The sequence below is a fragment of the Aegilops tauschii genome, chromosome 1 (genome assembly GCF_002575655.3).
Source record: "Aegilops tauschii subsp. strangulata cultivar AL8/78 chromosome 1, Aet v6.0, whole genome shotgun sequence".
Lineage (NCBI taxonomy): Eukaryota > Viridiplantae > Streptophyta > Magnoliopsida > Poales > Poaceae > Aegilops > Aegilops tauschii.
Window position 1 is genome coordinate 219352390 of NC_053035.3, and position 18514 is coordinate 219370903.

Here is an 18514-nt window from a genome sequence, read left to right on the forward strand (position 1 = left end):
CCCGCCGCCTCCAGCTCCCCAGCAGTCGGCGGCCCGGCCGGCAGTCGGCGCCATCCAAGACGAGTTCCCCGAAGCGCACGACGCCTACGTCGTCTTCACGAGTCAGGTCGATGACAAGCGCGGCCGACGCCGGCAACGCCAAGAAGTAAATGCAGTCGCCTCTAGCACCGCCGAGTTCATGCACTGGTCGGAAAAGCCCATCAGCTGGAGCCAGGCCGACCACCCAGAGGTGATGCCTTCGCCTGGCTCCTATGCTATGGTCTTGGACGTCACCCTCGCGACGGAGAGGCGAGCTGCCAGATTTTCCCGCGTCCTGATAGACGGCGGAAGCAGTATCAACATACTGTACCGCGACACCATGGACAAGCTGAACATCAAAGCAAAGCAGCTCATGCCGAGCCGCACTGTCTTCCATGGTATCGTACCCGGCCTATCTTGCTCTCCAATCGGCAAGATCAAGATGGATGTTCTCTTCGGAGACAAAGATCACTTTCGCCGGGAGGCAATATGGTTCGAGGTGGTGGATTTGGAGAGCCCCTATCATGCACTACTTGGCCGACCTGCTTTGGCCAAGTTCATGGTTGTGCCCCACTATGCCTACCTGAAGATGAAGATGCCGAGCTCAAAGGGGGTCATCACGGTAGCCGGCAACTACAAGAAGTCCATCGAGTGTGCCATGGCCAGCAGCCGGCTGGCCGAGTCCCTCGTGGTGGCAGAAGAGAAGAAGATGTTGGAACGGGTTGTGGCCATGGCCGGCAAGCAGCCGGCCCTGTCCCCCAACCCCAAGGACTGTGATGCGCAGGGCTCCTTCCAGCCTGTGAAAGAGACAAAGAAGATACCTCTAGACCCGGAGCGCCCGGAGAGGTTCGCCGTGATTGGGGCGAACCTGGACAGTAAATAGGAAGGCGAGCTCGCCGACTTCCTCCGTGAGAATCGAGACATCTTTGCATGGTCCCCAAAGGACATGCCGGGTGTCCCGAAGGATTTCGCCGAGCACAAATTACATGTCCGAGCTGATGCGAAGCCGGTCAAGCAACCCCTCCGCCGACTATCAGAAGAGAAGCGAAGAATCGTGGGAGAAGAGATAGCCCGGCTCCTTGCAGCCGGCTTCATCATGGAAGTGTTCTTTCCAGAATGGCTTGCCAATCCAGTTCTGGTTTTGAAGAAGAATAACAAGTGGCGCATGTGTATAGACTACACGAGCCTGAACAAGGCCTGCCCAAAGGATCCGTTTGCTTTGCCACGGATTGACCAAGTGATAGACTCCACAGCCGGATGCGAGCTGTTGTGTTTTTTGGATGCATACTCAGGGTATCATCAGATCAAGTTGGACCCGGCTGACCGCCTGAAGACTGCCTTCATCACACCCTTTGCAGCTTTCTGCTACCTGACAATGACATTCGGCTTGAGAAACGCCGGTGCCACTTTTCAGCGTTGCATGCAGAAATGTCTCTTGAAACAACTCGGCAGAAATGCCCACGTCTACGTAGACGACATTGTGGTGAAGACAGAGAAGCGCGGTACCTTGCTGGAAGACCTGAAGGAAACGTTTGCCAACTTGCGCCGATTCCAGATCAAGCTCAACCCCGAGAAGTGCGTGTTCGGAGTACCAGCCGGCCAGCTGCTAGGCTTCCTGGTCTCCGAACGCGGCATTGAGTGCAACCCTGTCAAGATCAAAGCCATCGAGAGGATGGAGATTCCCACCAAACTGCGAGATGTGCAGAAGTTCACTGGCTGCTTAGCCTCCCTGAACCGTTTTATCAGCCGACTAGGAGAGAAGGCCCTCCCCTGTACCGACTCATGAAGAAGTCCACTCACTTCGAGTGGAATGATCAAGCCGACCAAGCCTTCCATGAGTTGAAGAAAATGTTGACCACTCCGCCTGTCCTGGCTGCGCCGACTGAGAAGGAGCCCATGCTCCTCTACATTGCCGCGACAAGCCGAGTCGTCAGCACTGTTGTTGTGGTCCAGCGCCCGGAGGAAGGCCGAGCTCAGCTGGTCCAGAGGCCGGTCTACTACCTCAGCGAAGTACTGTCCAGCTGAAAACAAAACTACCCGCACTACCAGAAGATGTGCTATGGGGTGTACTTCGCTGCCAAGAAATTGAAGCCCTACTTCCAAGAGCACCCCATCACGGTCGTGTGCACTGCCCCCGCTCGCCAAGATCATAGGCAGCCGGGATGCATCCGGCCGGGTGGCCAAATGGGCCATTACCTTGGCGCCCTACACGATCTTCTATCAACCCCGCACCGCCATCAAGTCGCAAGCATTGGCCGACTTCCTCGTCGACTGGGCCGAGACCCAGTATTTACCGCCGGCTCCCGACTCCACCCATTGGCGGATGCACTTCGACGGGTCCAAGATGCGCACCGGCTTGGGAGCCGGCATCGTCCTCACCTCTCCCAAAGGCGACAAGCTCAAGTACACGCTGCAGATCCACTTCGCCGCCTCCAACAACGTGGCCGAGTACGAGGCGCTCGTACATGGGCTCCGGCTAGCCAAAGAGCTCGGCATACGCCGGATCCTGTGCTACGGCGACTCAGACTTAGTGGTCCAGCAATCATCTGGCGACTGGGACGCCAAGGACGCGAACATGGCAAGCTACCGATTCCTCGTCCAGCAGATGAGCGGATACTTCGAAGGGTGCGAGTTCCTTCACGTGCCAAGGGCCGACAACGACCAAGCAGATGCCCTAGCACGGATCGGCTCCACCCGACAAGCCATACCGACGGGCGTCTCGCTCCAGCGCCTCCTCAAGCCGTCCATCAAGCCGTCTCCAGAGTCGGATTCCATCTTCGTACCGCCTGCGCCAGAAACAACCAGATCCGGCTCAAGAAATCCCGCAGGCGGCGCGGGGACTTCGACGACTGCCCCGGGGACTGACGTAGTCGCACCCGGCCCAGGGACTTCAGAACCCGGCCCGGGGACTGCAGCAGTCGGCCCGGGGACTGCAACAACACAAGAAGCGGTGGTCGACTCCAATGCAACACCCAACCCACCCACCCGAGTCATGGTGGCCACATTAACAGCAGAAGAAGTCACAGCTCCCTCATGGGCCCAGCCCATCCTCAAGTTCCTAGTCAACAGAGAGCTGCCGACTGATGAGATCGCAGCAAGACTAGTGCAACGACGAGCCGCAGCATACACAATAATCAACAGGGAGCTTGTGAAGCGCAGCGTCACTGGAGTCTTCCAGCGTTGCGTCGAGCCAGAAAAGGAGTGGCAATCCTCAAAGACATCCACCAAGGCGAATGCGGCCATCACGCCGCCTCAAGATCCCTCGTGGCCAAGGCTTTCCGCCATGGGTTCTTCTGGCCGACTGCCTTGGAGGATGCTAAAGAAATAGTCAAGAGCTGCAGAGGATGTCAAGTCTTCAGTTCCAAACAACACCTGCCGGTTTCCGCCCTCAAGACCATTCCCCTCACCTGGCCCTTTGCCGTTTGGGGACTGGACATGGTGGGCCCCTTCAAGACAGCCCGCGGTGGCATGACACACCTGCTCGTTGCGGTGGACAAGTTCACAAAATGGATCGAAGCAAAGCCGATCAAGAAGCTGAACGGGCCGACTGCCGTGACATTCATCACCGACATCACTACTCGGTACGGCGTGCCGCACAGCATCATCACCGACAACGGCACGAACTTCGCCAAAGGCGCACTGGCGCGTTTCTGCGCGACGCAAGGCATCCGACTGGACTTAGCGTCCGTTGCCCACCCGCAGTCAAACGGCCAGGTCGAGCGAGCAAATGGACTTATCCTCTCCGGCATCAAGCCCCGACTGGTTGTACCACTGGAGCGATCGGCCGGCTGCTGGCTCGAAGAGCTGCCGGCTGTCCTCTGGAGTCTGCGCACTACACCCAACAAGTCAACCGGCTTCACTCCATTCTTCCTTGTGTACGGTGTCGAGGCTGTCATCCCAACAGACATCGAGTTCGACTCGCCTCGAATCACCATGTACACGGAGGAGGAAGCCAAAGAAGCAAGAGAAGACGGCGTCGACCTACTGGAAGAAGCCCGGCTGTTAGCCCTCAGCCGGTCCGCCATCTACCAGCAAGGCCTGCGCCGGTACTACAACCGCAAGGTCAAGCCAAGATCCTTCCAAGAGGGCGACCTTGTGCTCCGGCTGATCCAGCGAACAGCCGGCCAGCACAAGCTCTCGGCCCCTTGGGAAGGCCCCTTCGTCGTCAGCAAGGCACTCGGCAACGACTCCTACTACTTGATCGACGCGCAAAAGCCAAGAGCACGCAAGAGAGACGACTCCGGCAAGGAGTCGGAGCGACCATGGAACGCAAACCTCCTAAGACGATTTTACAGCTGAAAAGCAGTATGTATCACACTACCCCTTTTTGTATTACGTTACAAACCAACAGGCCCCCCGAACAGTACTCGTGGACTGCCTTTTATTTATCTATGAATGACGAGTGTCATATCCATGAATGTATTATTACATTTTGAATTCTCGTCCGGCACCGGGTCTGACTAGTCGGCCCGGGGACTGGCCGCCTTGAGCTATATTCTAAGTTCTTCCCAAAGTCAGCAAAGTAGTGCGCCGGCTCCCAAGTCCTCTCTTGTTGAAAGTCGCAGCTCAAAGAACTGACTGTCCGACTAGCAAGAGAGAAGACAGAAAGGACGCCCACACGAAAAAGGCTAAGGAACAACTAACCTATATAGCAAAGAGACGGCCTCTATATATGCCTGCCGGCTGTCACAGCAGCCGGCTGGCCGGCTTCCTAAAAACTTAGCTTAATTCCAGCAGAAGGACAAAAAGCGAAAGAACAAGGAAAGACCGATTGCATAACTTATGTACATAAAGCCGCCCACAGGCCGGCAACAGACTTAAGTTTGAATACACCCAGTGGGTGGAATTGTGCAGACTTAACCAAAAACATTGTTCAAAAGTAACAAGACAGGAAACAAAAGAAAGAAGACAAAGGCGCGAAGGCCGAGTTGGTCGGAGAAGGCAGCTCGCCGGCTGAGGGAGTGGCCGTCTAGCTGGTCCCGGCTTGACCGCTTCCCGCGACAGGAGACGCACTCGCACGCGACGTAGTGCTAGAGGCGCGGTCAGGCTGGCCGGTTACTTCACCAGCCGGCTCGGCGTCTTCACCCTCCTCCTCCTCCTCTTCGCCCTTGTCGCTGGAGTCGATCTCCTCCGCCGAGTCCTCGCTGTGCACCGGGTCCAGCCCGAACCAATCTTCCGGCTGGGCGACTCCATTGTCGTCCACCTCGGGGGCGAAGACGTTGGTGTCGGTGTAGTCGGCGATCGCTGAAGCCCGCCGAATGATGGCCGGCCGCGCCGGCTCCAGCTCCGTGTCGGCTTGCTGCCGCCAGGTCGCCAGCTGGTCCAGGTTCAGGCCGGGATACCAGGCCTTGACGAACTCCAGCGCCCGCCTGGCGCCGGAGCGAGCCGCTGACGCCTTCCAAGCCTCGAAGCGGCCGACGGCCACCTCCAGCCAGTCGGCAGTCCGGCTGGGAGTGCGCGGGACCACTTGGCCGGGCCAGAGGGCGGCCAAGACCTGCGACCCGGCATGCTGAAGCCGGCGGAGCAGCCTGTGAGCCGGCTGGATGCGAGCCTGGATCGCCAGGAGCTGCTCTTCCAGCGAACGGCCGGCGGTTGGCGAGATCTCGAAGCCGACTTGCCTCTTCGCCTGGCGACGGGCTTCGACGGCCTGGTTGGCGGCAGTAGAATAGCCGGGGAAGTACTCTGTGCGAAGAAGAAAAGGAAAGAAAAACTCCAAAATCAGAAAAACAAGTCGAATGGCGGACGGCAAGAAAGGACGAAGTGGTAGATGACTTACCGTCAACCAGGTCCTCAATCTGGCCATAGCCAGAGACCAGAGTCTGTTTGACCTCTGCCCAGCCGGCCGCCTCCGTCTCGAACTCGGCCTGAAGGGCGGCCTCGCGATCCTGCGCAGCTTTCAGCGCAGCCTTGTGGCCTTCCTCCTGGTCGGCCAGCTTCTTGACCAGGCGGTCGCGCTCCTGCACCAAGGCGGCGAGCTCCGCGTCCTTGGCACGAAAGCAGTCTGGGACTCCCCAGCTGCGCCCTCAGACTGGCGTTGGCCGCTGCAGAGATAGAAGAAAAAGAAGAGAAATGAGAAGTTATCAAGGAAGATCCGAGCCGACTGCTCAGCAGTCGGCCCGAATCTCGGGGACTACACCTAGTGGGTGCGCTGACGCGCCCCCACATGAGATAAAGAGCAAGTCACATACCTCGGCTTTCAGTGAGATCGGCGGTCTTCTGCGTCAGCTCCCGAGCCTGGGAGTTGAAGGCGGCCGCTCGGAGGTTGTGATAGTCCTGCAAGATGGACAGAAGACCGACGTGAGAACAAAAGCAACGATGAGAAATCATCAAGGAAGATCCGAGCCGACTGCTCAGCAGTCGGCCCGAATCTCGGGGACTACACCCAGTGGGTGCGCTGACGCGCCCCCACGAGAGAAATCAAGAAGAAGATGAGAATACTAACCCGGATGGCAGCCCGCGTGGCGAGGAATTCGTCGGTGAACTGCCTCAGCGCCGCGGCTTGGCCCTGGAGCCGGGTCCGGACGTCTTGCGCAGCGATGTTCACCACGGATGTCCCTCCGCCTGGCGTCCACCCTGAGGTAGCGCTGGCCGCCTCCGCGTCTCGGGCTGACGAACTGGAGCCCACGGCCGGCCGTGGCTCCGACGCCGCTTTCTGCGGCTCCGACGCGGCCTTCCCTGCGCGCCGGCTTGGCGGAACCCGGACCGCCACCGCAGCTCCCGCGGCCGGCTCGCCTTCCGCCGACTGTGCGGGCGCAGGCTCAGTCTGGCCGCCTTGGGCCGCCCCAGTCGGAGGAGTCGGCCCCGGCGCCTCCCTCAAGAAGATGACGTCGTCGCCGCTCCCTCCCAGATCCGGCTGGGAACCGCTGGCTCCCCCTGGCGAGGGATCCGCGTCCCCGGGCGCCATGGCGCGCAGGGGGGTGACCATCAAGGCCTCCCCTGCCGCCGCTTCGGCCTCGGCCTCTGCCTGGGCCTTGGCTGCAGCCTCGGCGAGCGCCTTCGCCGCCGCCTCCTCCCGAGCTGCCTGGGCGGCGGCTGCCCTCCGTGCCTCCGCCTCCCGCGCCTCCCGCGCATTCCTTTCCGTCGCTTCCAGGAGGGCGGCGCGAGGATCTACGCGGCGGGTGGTGCTCCCAGAGCCCCCTGGCGACTCGACAACGGAGCCGGCAGCCGCCCGCTCGAGTGACAGTGGAGCTCTGATCAAAGAAAAGAAGACAAAGGTTCAGAAAACCACTCAAGAAAAGAAAGAAGGAGAATACACAGAAAGAGAGAAAGCTTACGCTGACACAGCCTGCGGCTGCTTCACCACTCTGCGGAAGCGAGCCGCCTTCGCGGCCGCCTCTTCCCGCCTGGTGGCCGCCGCCCCACCCCTGGGCTTCTTCGTCCGGCTCCCGAACATGCCCTAGGTGGCGCGACGTTTCTGGCCTCTACCCCGAGCAGGCTGCGCGCCGGAGGAGTCCGCGCCGCGTCCGGACGCCGGCTGGCGATGCGGGACGGCTTCGGCTTCGTCCTCGTCCGGCCAGTCCTCAAAGGTAGCGGAGAGCCCGGCGCCGCCTGCTTCACCGCCAGCCGGCTCGGTGGCGTCCTCCATATGGACTGCCCCCAGGTCGGGGTCCTCCTGGTCGTGCTCGGTCCGGTCGCGGACGAAACGGCGCTCCGCGTCCGCCCCGCCGGCCGGTCAAAGCAGAGGACTGTCAAAAAGAGCGAGCCGACGGAATTAGAGTCGGCCCGAAGGAACTCGGCGACAAAGCTGAGAGAGAGAAAGAGAAAAAGAGAAAGGGAGTGTACCGTAGGCGGAGGATTAGCGCGGCTGTATGGCTCCTTGCCGAATTGCCAGTCGTCGGGAAGCTGGCAGTTGGCGAGGTAGTTCACCATGTCGGCGGCGTCGGCCTGCGGCATCTCCTTGGTGCACATCCGGCTCGGATCGAGCTGGCCGCTCATCTGACTGATCAGATGAGGCCGGCTCTGGAGCGGGAGGACCCGGCGCGTGACGAACGCGGCCAGAAGGTCGGGCCCCGTCAGGCCCTCCGACTGGACCATCACCCGCAGGCGGGCGATGGCGGCGTTTCCTCCCTGCGACAGCGTCACCGCCCGGAAGGACCACTGGGGCAGCCTCCCCGCCGGTGGGCCGGCTACGTAAGCCGGCAGGTTGACGTAGTCGCCCCGAGAAGCGATGTTCCGCACATAGAAGTATGACTTCTGCCACTTCTTCACCGATTGGATCAGCGTGATGACGGGGAAAGGGTTGTCGGCGCCCGATCTCCGCGACGCGATGAAGGCGCCAGTGTGGGCCGGCAAGCCCTTGCTGCGCGTACCCAGCTTCGACTGGAAGAACTCCCCCCAGAGCTCGAGGGTGGGGAGGACGCCGAGATAGCCCTCGCACAGGGTGACGAAGGCCGACAGCAGCACCACCGCATTGGGGGTGAGGTGGTGCGGCTGGAGCTGATAGAAGTCCAGCCAGGTGCGGAAGAAAGCGCTCACTGGCAGACCGAAGCCGCGCAGGAAGTGCGAGCGGAAGACCACCCGCTCGCCCTCCTGCGGCGCCGGCCTGACCTCCTTCTCCGGCGCGAGGCGGACCTCCACTTTGTCCTTGCTGGGCAGACGCCGGGTGTCGCGGAGGAAGTCGATGTGGTCGTTGTGGACGATGGAGCCATCCCAATCCCCGCCAAGCTGCTCAACGTGGGGAGGCATAGCGGAAGCTGGCACGGCGGCGGAGAAGCGTGTGGAGGAAGAGCGCGGCGGCGAGGCGCTGGCGCAAGAACAAGCAAGGCGAGAAGACAAAGGGAGTAGGAGGAGCGTGCGAGGGTCTGCCGCCCTCCACCTCCCCCTACTTATAGCCTCACGCGGCCGAAGAGGCCGGACGTGGGGGGAAGACGTGGGATTAACCGTGCCCACTCCCCCCACGACTCACGTTTATTACGCATAAGTGCGAGCCGAAACTGCCGCACGGAACGTGCGGGCGGTTTCGGGATGCAAAGGATCCGCGCCTGGGCCGGGCTGCGGACGTGGCGGGCCCCCTCCTGCGGCGACGTCTCGTCGCGCGCGTGGGCTGGCAGGCTGTCAGGCCACGTGGCACGCCAACGGCCCGAGGCCCGGCGCACGTGCCAGCAGGTTCCCGCCCTCCGACTCCAGAAGATTTCGGCTCAGGCGGCGTGCCTGACCAAGGCCGGCTCCCAGCTGCCGGCTTGTCGCGATAGGAAGCTGTTCGAGCTTCTCGAACCCTACTCCACCTCGAAGCCCGATCAGCTTCGGGGACTACTGTCGGAGTAAGTGGCCATGGGTAGCCTAACCGACTACCCCTGGCTCTTAAGAAAATTTATCAGGCCTTTGGGCCTTCAAGCACTCCAAGCATCTGGGCCGCCTTCTCCGGCCGGCTACCTCTAAAAGCCGACTCCCGGAAGGCGACCCAGCCTAACCGACTCCAAGAAGCCGGCCAAGAAGGACGCCGACTCCTAGAAGCCGGCCAAGACCACAACCACTCCTACATAACGGCGACATGACGGGGTGCGGCCACAGTGCGGCCCACGACCCCCTAAGCCCGAGGCGGGCACGGCTACAGGCAGTGGCGGAGGACGAAACTTTTTTGAGGTGGGGCGAACTCTTAAGCAACAAGTTTTTTTTGATGCAAAACCAACATAAATAATACGAACCAATAGTGCACAACAATATTTTCGTATGATCCTAAACAAAATAGCCAAATACAATGAAAATGCAAACATATTTTAAATAGAAGAACAACCTAAAACATACCGATAAGTAAACTTTAATAGCGTGTAGAAGACCCGGGCAATGGTAGTGCCCTACCCTTCTTTTGAAAAGCTCAAGGTGATCTTGTATAAGTTCCATGGTATTCACTTTATTTTGATGAACAGATTGGCCCCTATCATTGCCACTTTCCCGTGTACTTGGATTGAGCCGCTATGACCACCAACTACCTCAAAATATCTCTTTAAATTTGCAATTTATCGCATAAAATGCAACTAATCACTACCACATCATTGTATATCAAACCAATTATCTCAAAATGGCACTAAAATTCAAGAAATTTACCAATGCCCTTTGGCTTTGGCGCTTTGCTGGTCCTTCGCCCCTTTCCCCTTCTTGTTCCTGTCCATCTTCTCCTTCTGCCCGTCGAACTCAAATTGTCACGCGAGCAGCGAGCTCCTGCTGCCCGCCAGGAACGGCGAGCTCTTGTAGCCGCCGGGAAAGCACCCCGGCCGTCTCCACTCTCCACGCGTGCTCCTCCTGCTGGCCGCAGCTGCGCCACTCCCGGCGCTCTCCTGCAGGTTGCAGTCGGGCTGAACGCCGCCCTCGCCCCCGCACGGCGAGCCGCCAAGCTCCTTCTGGCCGTCGCCCTTGTCCCGCCGTCGTGCACTCCCTATATCTGTTCGAGGCTTCGAGCGAGGGTTCTGATCCTCTGGAGCGTTTCGCGTGCGTGGGCGCGTGGCTGAGTGGATCGAGAGAAGCCAGCCTGATACGCTGTGAGCCTGTGACGGCCCAACCAGGCCGAGGCCCAGTAAATCGTTTCACGGGAGTTTTATTGATCGATTCGACTGATATACGTATACGTATACCTAGTAATTTTTCCCCAAAAATCAAGGTAGGGCGGGAGCCCCACCTCGCCCTACCGCGTCCTCCGCCTGTGGCTACAGGAGGCCGTACGGGGGGATGTCCCCCGTGCGGCCAGGCACTGTAGCCACGCCAGCCGCGACGTCATCCACGACCCCCTCCTGAACGGCCCAAGGACCGCGGGCCCCTTCAGCCAGAGAGAGGCGTGAAGGCGGCCCGGCTTTTCCTAGTCGGCCAGGAGCATGGCCGGCCTCCAGAAGCCGGCAACTCCCTTCCTCGAAGCAGGAGCCCCATTAAGGAGACAAGACGAGGTGAGGCTACGGTGATAGCCCCCGATGCGGATCACTGTAGCCACGCTTACCTCGACAAAGCCCTCATCATCAGAGGCGCGGCTACAGTAAGCAGCCGCCGACAAGACCCTAGGCGGTGGGGCCGGCCTGTCGACCGAGTAGCCGGCAACCGGCGGGACCCACCAGCCGGCAGGACCCAGCAGCCGGCGGAGAAGCTGGCAGGCGTAGACACTGACGGCTGGGGCCGGTTCCCAGTCGGATTACCATTGTACCCCCGGGGGGTAGGCCTATATAAACCCCCCGGAGCACCCATGCAAAGGGTTCGCACCTCTGCATGTTTGACTTCCAAGCATAGCACACACACACACCATAGATAGAGAGAGGCAAGAGCTAGCCTTGTTCTTCCTCTCCCTTGACCCCAACAGCTCTAGGAGCGATTGTAGCTACTCTTTATCGATCTAGTGATCATGCGGAGACCCCGCAGAGCAGGACTAGGGGTGTTATCTCCTCGGAGAGCCCCGAACCTGGGTAAGATTCGCCGGCGTGCATGTCTTCGCCTTATCCCGCTTCCAGGCACCGGCGACGTTTTATTGGCTCCCACAATGATAAGCCATCCTTTGGCATATGTCGCACCAACCACCCGACATTAGCTATGTGTCTCTTCTGGTGGTCAGTAGAATTTGGCTTCAATCTAACCCGAGGAGAAAGAAGAGGTGCAGATTCAGCTCTTGTCAGCCGAAGATTATTTATTCCAGGTGCTTTTGATAATCTCTTCCTCACTGCAGAAGAAGCTGGTACAGAAGCTTCTTTCGACGCAGACATCGGGCGCTTAAGCAATGTACTGGATGTTTCATTGGCTTCTGTTAAAAACAAATACAGGTAGTGTTGGGGTGAAAATCTTAACTAAAAGAGAACAGGCGAAGATTAGGAAATGAAATGTTATTCACTTATTCATGAGATAATAATAACTCCTTACGGGTACCTGGTCTTCTGGAAATCGATAAACTTCCCAGCATTGATGATATGCTATTATCAGCTTGTAATGGCCCATTACCAGTTCCATTCCAAAATGCTTCCGCACTACCGACAGTGTATGGATCAAATTTCTGAAGTTTAGGATTAATACCATATCAGAACTGCTCATGCTAACATAATAAATTTTATAGAATCATACCATCAAGTCCACAACCCATATTCCCACACAACTTTGGTTATATGAGCAACCAAGAAGTTTTCCCTCTTGTACATTTAGATCTGCTAATGTTGACCAGCCAACATCAACTGCATCATGACATATGATAGGTTCCCATGAAAGAACCTGCAAGCAAAAGGATAACATGCAATGATTTTGTTATGACATCATTTGTTCCAAGCTTGAAATGAGGAATTTGACATTTTATTAGAGTATCTACCTTCAAGCTTTCATGTAATCCACAAAAAAGTGCTTTGACATCACTGTTGAATGTCATAGAACGAACTACACTAGCCTGAAAATTCGGAAGCTTGCGATAAGTATTGACTACAGCACTTACAGATAGTTAATTTGGTCATTATCAAGAATCCCCATCCACCCATAGGGAAACTATATACAATATGAATAACAGAGTAGCTGTGGTCAGAATCTGTACCGGCATATAGTATTCCCGACAATTCTGCATGAAGCTGAAAAATTAGTTAAATCCAGGATGAAAACAAGATAAATGGATACTAAAATTACTTATAGCTCAAGTACAGAAGATTAAAAAAAAAGAGAGGGTATGCACCATCAGGCTTACCAACTGAAAGTTATAAAAGAGTTCAAATATGCATACACAAGAAACTTGTTCTAAAAACAAACCAAGAAACTTGAAATTAACAAATGATTATAAACAACTAAAGGCTCATGTTACGTGGCTCACAATTTCAGGTACAGTACAACATTTGGTCCGATATACTAATTTATGAATCATGGTCAGCATTACTTGGTACTATTTCATGACTCTGGTTACAAATACATGAAATCAATGCTTAATGCTGTTCTGACGTGTTCCCTTGGGTCCTTGTAAAGGGTCAGATTTAGGCATAATTACAAAGGACAAACACAATTCATAGTGATTGAACTCAGTTTGAAATTAAATTACATCGAAGCCAAGAGTATGATCAAATGCAGCTCGAGAAAAGTTGTAAAATTTTATTAGGACATAAGTTTGCTGGATGACTGCATAATGATAGTGTTTATAGAACTACATTATTTCACAATCTGAACACAAAGATAGCATGAACAGGGAGACACAAATGTAGAGCCTGAGCTTTCTGAATCATCAATTAGGAGATATAATACCTCCGGTCCAGAAGATCCAATCAACTCAAAAGTCTCAAGGTCCCAAAATTTAACAGTTTTATCAGCTGAACCTGCAGAAGTTTTTGGAAAGAACAGAAAGCAAAAGTTACAACTAACCAAGTCTAGATGATGTATAATTAATTTTGGAGGAAAATGTTATCTGGGAACATATCTTATATTCTTGTACAGGTTTTACAGTAATATGGTCATCCATCTAACCTGTGGCCAGTAAGAACTCGTGGGGGTGAAAATCTAAACAGTTAATTGGGCCTTCATGAAGCCAAGTCATGCAAGAGCTTTCCAGCTGTCAAATCCCAGATCTAGCAAGATATTTCCCAAAAATAATCAGTGACCGAAGAAATATAAGATATTTTTTCGCTAGAGCATGTGTTTATTCATCTTGTTGATATTAGTTCTGTTTAGCATATATGACAACTTTATAGGTTGGACTAATCAGCAGATTCCCCTGCAATTTTTTCTGTGGTACAGCTTAATAGGTTTTTTTTTCATATTTACTAGACATGTTCAAACTCTTACCTTCACAGAACTATCAGCCCCACCAGAAACAATCCACCGACCATCAGGAGTGAATCTAAGCACATCAATCCTCCCGGTATGACCCTGGTATGTGTGAATGCATCTCTTCTTCCGCATGTCCCATATTTTCATGTTTGTATCTGAAGACCCAGACGCAAAAAAATCTCCAAAAGGGTGGGAATCAAGAGAGGCGCAATTTGATCTATGCCCAGTGAAAGTTCGAAAAACTGTGGCAATAAAATCAGATATAGTTACAAGATATAATTACAGTTGATCTTTTTGCTTCAAATACAGCCAAGCGTTATGAAGACTGGTTCACACCTTTTGCTTCCTCGATATCCCATATTTTAGGAGGGGGGGGGGGGGGGTCTCCCTCCTACAATATGCCGATGACACCATAATAATGGTTGAGGGCTCCGAGTCCGATATTGCCAACCTGAAGTTCCTCCTCCTCTGCTTCCAACGGATGTCCGGTCTGACCATCAACTTTGATAAGAGCGAAGTGATGGTGCTGGGATACCCACCGGTGGAGGCCCAGGGCATTGCGGACCGGCTTAATTGCCGCCTGGGTTCTTTCCCCACGACCTATCTGGGGATCCCCATTAGTGACTCTCGCCTCACCGTAGCGGACCTCCGCCCTTCCGTGACCTGGATGCAACACCGAGTCGAGCCCTGGAAGGGCCGGTGGCTCTCGAAGGCGGCGCGGGTAATCCTCATCAACTCCTCGCTGGCTAGCCTTCTCTGGTTCCTCATGAGCTTCTATAGACTCCATGAGACGCTTCACCAGGAGGTGGCCAAATATCAGTCCAGATTTTACTGGGCTGGCGAGGGGGACAAGCAAAAATACCATATGGTGAGCTGGCCGGACATTTGCAAACCCAAGGACCAGGGAGGTCTGGGGATCTTATCCTCCCATCGCATGAACATTGCTCTCCTGACCCGATGGCTATGGCGTATTGCCAACGGGGAGGGCAGCCTCTGGCTTACCATCATTCAGAATAAGTACCTCCGAGGACAACCTCTTGCTTTCTGCCAGCGCTCTGGGGGATCCCAGTTCTGGCAGGCGGTGACTCAGCTCCTCCCCGTGCTCCGGATTGGCACTTCCATCTCGGTGGGTTCCGGGTCCTCGACCCTGTTTTGGTTCGACCGCTGGCTTGGAGATTCCCCTCTGGCCGCCCGCTTCCCGGGCTTATTTGCCATTGCGGCAGATCCCCGAATTTCCGTCGAAGCGGCCCTTATTGACTTAGGGCGCCTCGCCTTTCGGCGCTCCTTTGGCCCCCAGGAGGTTGACGCGTGGGACGCCCTTCTACAGGACATCGCTCTCTTGCCAATGCAGGTAGAGGGCGCCACCGACTCCATGGCGTGGCGTCTGGAGCCCTTGGGATGCTTCTCCACGAAGTCTTTGTATGCTGCCATCGCCCCTTCGCTGGGCCCTGAGCCCTTTAGCCTGATCTGGGACATTCGTCTCCCCCTCAAGATCCGGATATTCCTCTGGCAGTGGATTCGGGGACGTCTCCCCTCTGGGGTGGAAGTCCGCAAGCGCAATGGCCCCGGGGACGGGATGTGTCCCCTGTGCGCCACGGTGGAGGATTCGAACCATATTTTCTTCAACTGCTCCACTGCCCAGTTCCTGTGGTCGTGCTTCCGTGAAACGGTCGGCGGACAGTGGTGCAATTCCAACTTCCCTGACCTACTCGCGGAGATCGATGCCTCCTCCCCGCGTTACCGCCATATTAGATGGTTGTGCATTGGGATCCTTGCATGGACGCTTTGGAATATTCGCAACAAGCTCGTTATTCAGAAAGTTCCGTTGCGACGTGCGACTGACGCGATCTTCAAAATGTGTGGCTATTTGCAGCTTTGGCGGCCGCTTAGCCGCCCCCAGGACCTTCGATCGATGGCCTTCCGCATGGCGCCCCCGCTTCCGCCACCACCGCCGGAACCTGATTAGGCTGGACTCATCCGTGGCGGTTTTTTTGTGTGTGTCCTTTTGTTCTTTGGGCTTGTTGAGCTGTGCCCTCCGCATTTACCCCTTTGGTACCGTGCGTTCTGTGCGGCTGTGACTTTGAGTGTGTGTTTGTGTGTGTGTGTGTGTGTGAACTCTGTTGGCTGTTTGATTCGGGCGGTTTGCTTTATCTATAAAGCGGGGCGAAAGCCTTTTTCGGTATATCCCATATTTTTATTGTTCCGGTTGCTGCTCCGGCACCTATCATAACCTCAGAGGAATCAAAGCTCAGCGACTCAATTGGACTTGTATGGCCTGAGAGGCTCTGCAAAAGCATAGTGACACTCACTTGTAATTGTAAGTGCATAAGCAACCACCTAAATGACTACCAACCAAAAATTCAATGACATAGAAAGTGTTGAAACTCCCCATATAAGATTACCAGGACAGCGCTAGGTTTCCCTACAGCCCAAAGATTGACCTTCTGATCCTCCCCACCAGTGATGAGAGTTCTTGATGTTCGCTTCCCAAACTTGGCACAAGTGACATCCGAAGCATGCGCAACAAACTCCTCTTGGCATTGTCAAGGAAACATGAAACTGTTGTAGCCTGATATAAATCCATGAAGTCAGGCTAAATGTTTATGTCAGAGTTCGCTCTCTGGTATTGTTTTGGAATACACATTCCCACTAGGTACATAGTCAACTAAAACCCAGAGCAAAATAGTTGTGCGGTCATGCCATCAATTAGAAATTTAGAATTGTTCTGCACTTCAGTATCAACATCGAACAGGTAATAACACCATATTGTGAGTGGAACTAGGTTCGTTTTAGTAATTCTACAATCCATGCTATCCTAAATGAGTCTAACAAAACGAAATCTGAAGATTCAGTATTGAGCTTCACAACTTCCACAAAGTAGGTGTCAGGAGTTCAGACCCAACAACATGATCATATTTGCTGCAATATCTAAAGTGACAAAAGCTAACAAGGATTGAATTTATTTCAGTATTACGCTTACAAACAAACTTTCTTTTAAGGAGCCTCACAAACAAACTGTTGAGCACACATTCTCTCGAATTAAAATTGAACACAAAAAATGCAATTTAATGTTCAGCAGAAAACCGTATTGTTTCATGTAAAATTTTCTTTGGCCATATTAGTCCTCAATTTCAAGAGGACATTTCACTAAACTCACACGCCCATTCACACAGTTGCAAAATCACACCCAAAAAAATTGTCCGTTACTCCGTCTTACATTAGTTCGTTGGAACCAACTCAGCTCAATCACAAACTAAGAAGGCCAATATGAACCCAAGAATAGCTCAACATGCAAAAGGTAGGTTCCTGGAATCAATTGTAATCGCTGCACGCGAGCCCAACCCAACCAAAACCTAACTGCACCGACCCAAGCAAGTCGGCTCAAAGCACCCTGATTCGAGATTCCCAGAAGATAATAGATTATTCACGGAGCAAGAAGTAGGATACGGAGCTTGTACGCGCGCTTGGTAGCCATCCGTGACGGCAGCAGTCATCAAAAGCTTGAATTATTATTTTTACTCGCTGCGGCGGGCCGGCGGCGGCGGCGGCGGCGGCGGCGGAGAGAAGATTTCGAACTGCGTGTCAGAATCGACCCCTTATTATATGCCGTTTCTCGATTGGTGCTACAAATCTGCCCGATTTTGTAGCAACAAACTAGTGAGAGGGAGAGAGCGGGGCGAGGGGAAAAGCAACTCCAAAGAGCACAGCAGAGTATTTCTTGGTTATTGTAAAAAAAAAGGTATTTCTTGTTTTCTAGAGAGTTTTTCTTGTTCTTTTTACCGGTCAATGTCCAAGCCGTGATGATAAGAAAATAAGCTATGACGTTCCCATTTTCAAATTATGTCAATTTTTTCCCTCAAAAAAGATTATGTCAATTTTATTTTTCATACATTGGAGAACCTTATTGTTATTGATTAATTATAATGAACAAATGTTCTTAGAAGGTTTAAAATGGACGAAGGTGTTGCCAAATACCGTCGCCTTCATGTGTTTTCTTCGGCTGGATGTGCAAATTTACAAAAACACTCTGTTACTACCTTCGTTCCAAAATACAAGACGTTTTGGTAGGCTAGTTTAATTAGCCTACCAAAACGTCTTATATTTTAGAATGGAGGTAGCATATGCCATCTTTGTCCAGAAAGCTGTCACCTAGTAGTGCCATTAAACCCTAATGTGGGACCAAAAACAATAGTAGAGTTTGGACTTGCAGAATAAAAGTTGTCGACTATTAAACAAATTATAACATAGTTGAGAGATAGCATCATAAGCATGCAAATCCAACAAACTTGTAAGAAAGGAATTTGCTAAAAAAAATACCCACTAGCTGCAACCACAAGGAATTTGTTCCATATGTTTGCATCGTTATGGTAATTTCATGTTTTGTTGCAGACGTTTAGATACCAAGTCTTACTTACTCGCCTTTTCTCCTTGATCCCTACACACGAAGTTAATGGACAATCACCCGTGATAGAGATATTCTCTTCATAGATCATTTCTTGTCTTCGTAAACTTCTTGGCTACTCAGAGACTCCCAATCAGCTATATAGTAGAAGCTCACCCTTCAAGACTAACAAATTCTTGATGTCTTCATTTGGAGATGAACTCTTGCCAAGACTCCATAAAAGGTTTCTCGCAAAAGTTCATGGATCTCTCTCAAATATTTTCTCTCGGCGGATGGAGTGGAGTAGAGAGAGCTCTCAAGTAGCCAAGCGCATATAAGGGGGCTCAAAAAGGTTTCCTTTCATGTTGTGTGCACAACTTATATAGGTAGCCAACCAAAACTCGAAAATTCAATTTGGCT

General features: G+C 53.8%; 1 protein-coding gene across 6 annotated transcripts; it reads right to left on the reverse strand.

Annotated features, from left to right (window-relative positions):
- Window positions 1–4770: 4770 nt before the first annotated feature.
- LOC109770049 (katanin p80 WD40 repeat-containing subunit B1 homolog KTN80.3-like) lies at window positions 4771–17409 on the reverse strand. 6 transcript variants are annotated; one of them, XM_073511072.1, is made up of 14 exons: window positions 17161–17409; window positions 16116–16246; window positions 14050–15998; window positions 13729–13955; window positions 13411–13511; window positions 13192–13262; window positions 12500–12523; window positions 12284–12358; window positions 12046–12189; window positions 11854–11977; window positions 9763–11731; window positions 6207–6291; window positions 5795–6059; window positions 4771–5700 (listed from the first exon to the last, which is right to left on the reverse strand). In XM_073511072.1, exons 5-11 carry the CDS (start codon window positions 13478–13480, stop codon window positions 11430–11432), a joined length of 810 nt encoding a protein of 269 aa, XP_073367173.1. In that variant the 5' UTR covers window positions 13481–13511; window positions 13729–13955; window positions 14050–15998; window positions 16116–16246; window positions 17161–17409; the 3' UTR covers window positions 4771–5700; window positions 5795–6059; window positions 6207–6291; window positions 9763–11429. The 6 variants fall into 6 exon arrangements, with proteins under 6 accessions (XP_073367173.1, XP_073367171.1, XP_073367169.1 ...); XM_073511073.1 differs by lacking the exon at window positions 4771–5700 and having other exon boundaries at window positions 11396–11731; XM_073511078.1 differs by lacking the exons at window positions 4771–5700; window positions 16116–16246; window positions 17161–17409 and having other exon boundaries at window positions 11396–11731; window positions 12500–12533; window positions 14050–14188.
- Between the last annotated feature and the right edge of the window lie 1105 nt (window positions 17410–18514).

Bases quoted from the DNA above. Each gene is read 5' to 3' on its own strand.
- LOC109770049 (XM_073511068.1), bottom strand. From the start codon at position 8,703: ATGCCTCCCCACGTTGAGCAGCTTGGCGGGGATTGGGATGGCTCCATC.